The sequence below is a fragment of the Arachis hypogaea genome, chromosome 9 (assembly GCF_003086295.3).
Source record: "Arachis hypogaea cultivar Tifrunner chromosome 9, arahy.Tifrunner.gnm2.J5K5, whole genome shotgun sequence".
Lineage (NCBI taxonomy): Eukaryota > Viridiplantae > Streptophyta > Magnoliopsida > Fabales > Fabaceae > Arachis > Arachis hypogaea.
This window is the reverse complement of record NC_092044.1, coordinates 15,202,642-15,209,672: the sequence shown is the minus strand read 5'-3', so window position 1 is coordinate 15,209,672 and position 7,031 is coordinate 15,202,642. Positions and strand designations below refer to the sequence as shown.

At 37.6% G+C, this 7,031-nt stretch overlaps 1 protein-coding gene across 1 annotated transcript; it reads right to left on the bottom strand.

Annotated features, from left to right (window-relative positions):
- Nucleotides 1–480: 480 nt before the first annotated feature.
- LOC112708928 (uncharacterized) lies at nt 481–2,433 on the bottom strand. The gene is made up of 2 exons (XM_025760845.1): nt 1,401–2,433; nt 481–578 (listed from the first exon to the last, which is right to left on the bottom strand). The coding sequence occupies exons 1-2, from the start codon at nt 2,431–2,433 to the stop codon at nt 481–483; spliced, it is 1,131 nt and encodes a 376-aa protein (XP_025616630.1).
- Between the last annotated feature and the right edge of the window lie 4,598 nt (nt 2,434–7,031).

Below are 7,031 nucleotides of genomic sequence, written 5' to 3'. Positions count from 1 at the left end.
AACATACAGCTTGCCATAGAAAGGAGTATGAAGGATTGGATGAAGGCAGTAGGAAAGCAGAGATTCAGAAGGAATAACGCATCTCCATACGCTTATCTGAAATTTCCACCAATGAATTACATAAGTATCTCTATCTTTATTTTATGTTTATTTATCTTTTATTATCAAAACTTCATAACCATTTGAATCCGCCTGATTGAGATTTACAAGATGACCATAGCTTGCTTCAAGCCGACAATCTCTGTGGGATCGATCCTTACTCACGTAAGGTTTATTACTTGGATGACCCAGTACACTTGCTGGTTAGTTGTGCGAAGTTGTGAAAAAGAGTTGAGATTACAATTGTGCGTACCAAGTTATTGGCGCCATTGAGATCACAATTTCGTGCACCACTCCACCATCTAATAAAATAGAAAGAAAACTCAATAAGAAATCAATATTAATGACGTATCTTTATGGAAGAAAACAAAGTTTGCTATGTCACTCACCATTAGGATATGAAGGCATAACATTATCAGTGTGAATTAAACTTTCAATGCCTTCAACATCTCCAGTAGTAAATTCAGGATCATCCTCATCTGCCATTACCCAAAAATCTACCGTGTCAATGCTTTGAATGTCAATTGGATCATAATTCCTCTTCTTTCAATGCAACCTAGATTGAAGGCGTAGGTTATAGGTGACATAAACAATGTCACTTAGCCTTTGATACTCTAACCGGTTCCTCCTCTTTGAATGGATTTGTTCAAAAAGGCTCCAGTTCCTCTCACATCCAGATGAAGAAGAGGTTTGATGAAGAAGACAGACTGCCATTTTTTGCAAATTAGGAGCACTCCCACCGTGTAGCCTCCACCATTCACCTACGTAGCTATAAAAATCAAATACAAGTGTTTATCACCCAACATATTAAACTTTAAAACTAAACTAAACTTGGATATGAAATAAGTCAAATAACTTACTAGGTTCAAGTCTTGATGCCGCTCTCTTAGCACTTTCCCTCCCAAAACTTTCTTTACAATCTCGATACAGCTATATCTCTTGTATTGCAGCAACTGAGTCATCACAAAATGTTTCACCATTAAGCAAAACAAGTAAAGATCTCAGCACATTTTCCTTCTCAACAAAACCCTCACTATAGAAAATGCCTGGATTTAAAAAGTACGCTACCGCATGGAGATCATGCTTCAAATGCTTATCCCACCTCATTTTTAAGATACTCGTGTATAGCGTATAAACAGCTTTTCGATTTCTGAACATTGTCTTGATAGCATTTTTTACTCTTTACATGCCTTCATACACGATTCCCAAAGAGAGTTTTTCATCAGTATCAACAAGCCTCAACAACTTAATAAGAGGACCAACAATTTTCACAGTAGTAACACAGTCTTACCAAAACTTACTGTACAAGACAATTGAACTAACAATCTTTCCATTAGCACTTTTGAATAACTTATGAGAAGTGAAATATTTGTCCACCATCAATGATTGCAAGTCTTCATTGTGATCATATATACTTTTCAAAGTAATAAAAATAGTGACAAAATGTGTGACTCCTGGTCGAACAATTTCTGCCCAACTTTTTCTTTTTCTAAGCCAAGGCAATAAGATCATATGATTGTAGACAAACACAGTCACTTTTGAAGCACGGGAAGCAAGATCAGCTATGTGAGGAATACTTGCAATATCTTTCAAAATAAGATTGATACAATGGGCAGTACAAGGAGAACAAAATATATTTGGGTATTTTTCATGAATAAGTTTTTCAGCAGATACATAATTAGCAGCATTATCAGTGACCACATGCACAATGTTACTAGGCCCAACCCACTCAATAACATCAGCAAACAAATTAAACAATGCACTGGCAGTTTTTATCACATCAAAAGTATCAACAGTTTTAACAAATGACATACCAGCAGGACAATAAACTAGAAAGTTAATTAAAGTTCGTTGCCTTTGATCAGTCCACCCATCTGCCATCAGCGTACAACTGGTGCTTTTCCATGAGCTCCTGTACTTTTCAACCAGCAACTGACACTCTCTCTTCAGATCAGCCAGCAAATAAACTCTCATTTCATCATATGACGGTCCCTTAAAACCAGGTCTAATTGCAGCAGCACCATCCAATACAGGTTGAAAGTAAGGGGATTGAATTGCATTGAAAGGAATACGTGCAACAACAATCCATTTGGCAAGTCTCAACTTAGCCTTGTGCACAATTTCTTTACTAGCTAAAACACTTTTCAAAGTCGGTTGAGATCCTGGAGTAGTCCTTTCTTTAAAGTAACTTCCAATTTGTGTAGCTACTACAGCTCTTTTCTTTCCTTTGTCTCCCGTTGTTGTAGGAACAACAGCTTGTACAGGGTTAGGCGATTCAGCCTCTTGTGCAGGTGCTTTCCCACCATAAGACTCCTCCTCAAAATTTTTTTCCATCTTATTTTTTTGTTTTCCATCGGAATTCTTTTGAATTGAAGTTCAACTTCTTCAGTGACTTTGCTACATACTTTAATTTGTCCAGGAATTTTCGTAAGATGATATTTCATACTATATATCCTCCCTCCATTATAAGTATTCAAACAAAAGATACATATATATTGTGCCTTATGATTTTTATCATATTTCACAGTGAAATATTTCCAAGCCAGGTCATATTTTTCTCTAGAGGAACCTATCTGAGATTCTTGTACAGTATTATGTTGTTGTTGCTGATCATTTTGTGACTGTTCTATTTAAATTAAACAGAGCAGAATTAAAAATAGAACGAAATAGAAGAACAGAGCAGAGCAAAATTCTCAAATTCAATATACATCAAATTAATTTTCAAATTCAACATACAACAAATTTATTCAACATTTCATTAATCAATTAAAAATTTATATATTGAAGAAGAACAAAAGCCAGGAATAAAAATAGAATATGAACACAAGAAGTCAAGAACAGAAGCCCAGAACAAAAAATGAACAGAAGAACAGAAGCCAGAAACAAAATAAAAAAATTATAAGAATATGAACAGAAGATCAGAAGCCCTGAACAAAAAATAAAAATAGCAAGAAGCCAAGAACAGAAGAAAGAGCCAGAAACTAGAACTTACCGCAAGATGAAGTAGAGAACAGAAGGCCAGAAGCTCGAGCCTCGAAATAGAGAACAAAACCGTGAGCAACGACCCGAGGCGGTGGGCGACGACCCGCGGCAGTGAGCGAATACCCGCGACAGTGACCCTCGATTCACGGCGTCAGTTCTCCTTCGTATGCAGAAGCTCTAGCCTTGAAGAGCTTAGGGTTGGGACTTTGGGAGTGGGAGTGTTCTTGCCTTCTTGGAAGAGTTTAACTGATTAGTGATTAGGGATTTAGTGTTGGCTGCAACGCGTTCTTCACTCTTCAGCGTTTTTAAAAAAAAAAAACCAAACGACGTCGTTTTCATTGCCTGGGGGGAGGGGGAACCGGTACTTGAAGAAACCGGGCCGGTTTGCCGATTAACCAACGGTTCGATCGATTTTTTGACCAATTTTTTGCAGTGCAGTTTGTTGGGTGGACTGGCTAGGTGACCGGTTTTCGGTTAATCCGGTTGAACTGGCCAGTTCAGTCCATTTTCAGAACATTGGTATACTGTGCACACAACCCAAGTGATGGTTTGACAATCACACTTGCGCAAGAAAGCGAAAAAATAGAGTTGCAACTCAGGAATGGACTGTGAATAAGTTATCTCCAAAACTTAGGAAGCACCCTAAAATGAAGCACAGGGAGGTGTATGAGTGGTTTGTTAGGAAGTGCAATGTGAAACTGAATAGTTCATGCATTACCAGAGCTCTTAAGAAAGCTAGGAAGATAGTTGAAGGGGATGAGATTGCACAGTATGGGTTGATATGGGATTATGCACATGAATTACTTACTGCCAATCCAGGTTCCACTATTCAAGTGGGTGTCATTCCTATTACTGATAATCCACCTCAATTCGAGAGATTTTATGTCTATCTTGATGCTTGTAAGAAGGGTTTCAAGGTAGGGTGTAGGCCATTAATAGGGTTAGATGGAGCATTCCTGAAAACCTTACATGGAGGACAGCTTCTCACTACATGTGGATAAGATGCAAACAATCACATTTTTGTGATTGCATATGCTATTGTGTATGTGGAGAATAAAGACAATTGGAAATGGTTTCTGGAGCTGCTCCTCTCATACCTGGGAGACTACGAAGCAAAGAACTTGTGTTTCATCTCAGACATGCAAAAGGTGAGAACTAATTTGACTCGCGATTTAATTTTTAAGGACCATTCTGATTTAATGATGATTCTTTTAAGGACTTAACTGACTAAATATCTTTTCGGGATTCATTGTTGGTGCAAGGGTTAATACCTGCTGTGAAAGAACTCCTGCCATCAGTTCCACACAGATCTTGTACAAAGTTCAAGGATGGCCAACTAATATGGTGGTAGACTTAGGTAACCATACTTGCTCCTGTAGGTTTTGGCAATTGACAGGTTTAAATCTGAACTCATTTCAAGTTGTAGATAGATACCATATTTGATACTTCACTAACTAAAATTTGTTTTTGTGAAATTTAAAGGAATGCCTTATATGCACGCAATATTGACCATTCAAGAAAAAAAAATGATAAGAGGCCTGAGGAGTATTGCCACGAATGGTTGACAATGAAGGCGTACAGAAGAACGTACCAATACAATGTGAATCCCATCAAGGGACAAGAACTATGGGAGAAAACTGGTTCTCCTGCACCTGTTCCACCACCAATAAAACCTAAACCAAGAAGACCAACAACAAAGAAAAGGAATGACAAGGCTTAAGGACCCACTGACACAAAGACAAAGATAAAAAGGAAGTATAATCGAATTCGGTGCATGTATTTTGGAGAGGTAGGCCACAACAAGAGAACTTGTAGCAAGAAAAATCAAGACAATGCTCAAGAGAAGGCAAGGCTAATGCAACTGTAGCTTGCAGTTGTGCCACTACCACAAGGTACTCCTGGTCCGGAAGCCGATGACGTAGCTGACACTCAGCCCATTCAGACACTCCCTGCAGTCCCACCAGCTACTCTAGATGAACAGACTGAAATTTCTATTAGTTAAGATGCTCAAATTCTACTGACACAACAATCACACACCTCAACCAATACTACTCAGGTTATCTTGTATTCAGTTTTAAATTGAACATTAGTAACTTGCATCTGCTGAATATTACCCTTTGTAGTTGATTAAGAATCTGTTTTGTTTGAGATAATGATGAAAATTGTTTGTTGCAGACTAGAGTTAAAGGAAGGCCTCTAAAACTCCATGTCACCAAGGCCAGGGCAAAGGGAAATGCCTTTCCAAAGCCTGTTGCTCTAGGACCAGTTGCTGTATCTGCTAAAACCATCAAGGGTAGTAGCTCCACAACAGCCAAGAAACTTGCTAGTTTCATGACATTTGTTCCAACTCCGGGTTTCAAACCTCCCAGAAAAAAAGACATGGAATGACTTGAAGACTTGAAGACATGAAATATAGGGCAGTTAGTATTTGTTATTTTGTCAGTGCCAAAATTTGCCATTTGTAACCAATGTGGTAGTTGTGGTATATTGGATAGCCCGACTTTTTGTATAGCCCTTTAGGTAAGAATAGCTTTAGTACAAACTGATGTTAGGCTTTTTAAGCTTACCCTTTTGATTATCAGCTTCTACTTTTGTGTTATTATCATCTTAAAATAGTGTTGCTATTTGAATTTGAAACAATGGAAACTGGTAGACCATTGGTTATGTTATGCTATTCCTAGTTCACTTCACTTTAATTCTGTTTCTTCTGATTTGCTAAAATTATGTTATGATCAAGAAAAATAGTGCATGTAGAGACTTTGTAATAGTAAAAAAAGATGAACATGGCATATCAACAGGTTTACTCAAAAGTTTGTTCATATACAATAACAACAAACTAAGAAGGTTCACAATATCCACAATTTCACAATAACTGCTTCACTTGCCACTAAAGAACATACACATAATTATAAAAAGCACAATCACAACTATTAATCCAAAATACAGTTGCATCCTAAGTGCTCTAACTTCAGCTTTTAAGCTCATCATTCTCCATGATAGGTTATGGTTCAAGACAACAACATCACTCTCCATTTCTGCATCAGTTTTAACATTTCTCTTTGCACCATCTAATCCTTCATACTCATCATCCTCAGCCCACCTAAAGTAATTGCAGTGGCTGCCCTTTTGCAAAACATTAGGTTACAAAAATCTCAAAATTCCACACAAATAATTAAGAACTTGAAGAAGACTATATTCAGCTTCTAAGCTCATCATTCTCCATGATAGGTTATGGTTTAAGACAACAACATCACTCTCCATTTCTGCATCAGTTTTAACATTTCCCTTTGCACCATCTAATCCTTCATACTCATCATCCTCAGCCCACCTAAAGTAATTGCAGTGGCTGCCCTTTTGCAAAATATTAGGTTACAAAAATCTCAAAATCCCACACAAATAATTAAGAGCTTGAAGAAGACTCTATTCATAACTCATCCGGTATCTTGGACAAGCATGGAACAATCTATCTGGATTCTCTATTGTCCCAAACTTCTTGATCACTGTCTTCAACCCACAAAAGCACACTTGGTCCGTGTTCTTCCTCTGCCAGTGCAATGAAGAGTTCGAAGCATTGCTTCCGTGTGATTGTGATAGTTGTCGACTGCGACCCCCACTTACGCTACTCATGATGCAGTTCAACAACAATTTCAGCCTCTGCAGAATCAATTTGATGCTGCAGCAACAATGGCATTTAACAAGAAGAAGGGATTAGGGTTTACATATTTAGGACTAGTTTGACATAAATATCAAAACATATCTTGTCATCAGCCATTCTGCACTAACCTGGCATGCTAATATGACACATTGACGGCCACATAAGCAAGATTTAACGGCGTCACTGACGGAATGAATAGAAGAAAGACGAAAGGACTAATGTTACCATTTTTAAATTTTTGGGAGACATTTTTGATTAATTTATTTTTTCGAGAATCAATTTAAAAATTGGGTAA

Bases quoted from the DNA above. Each gene is read 5' to 3' on its own strand.
- LOC112708928 (XM_025760845.1), bottom strand. From the start codon at position 2,433: ATGGAAAAAAATTTTGAGGAGGAGTCTTATGGTGGGAAAGCACCTGCA. The intron at 579-1,400 runs GTAAGTTTTGGT...GGGTAATGGCAG, and splicing joins TAGTTCAATTGTCTTGTACA to ATGAGGATGATCCTGAATTT.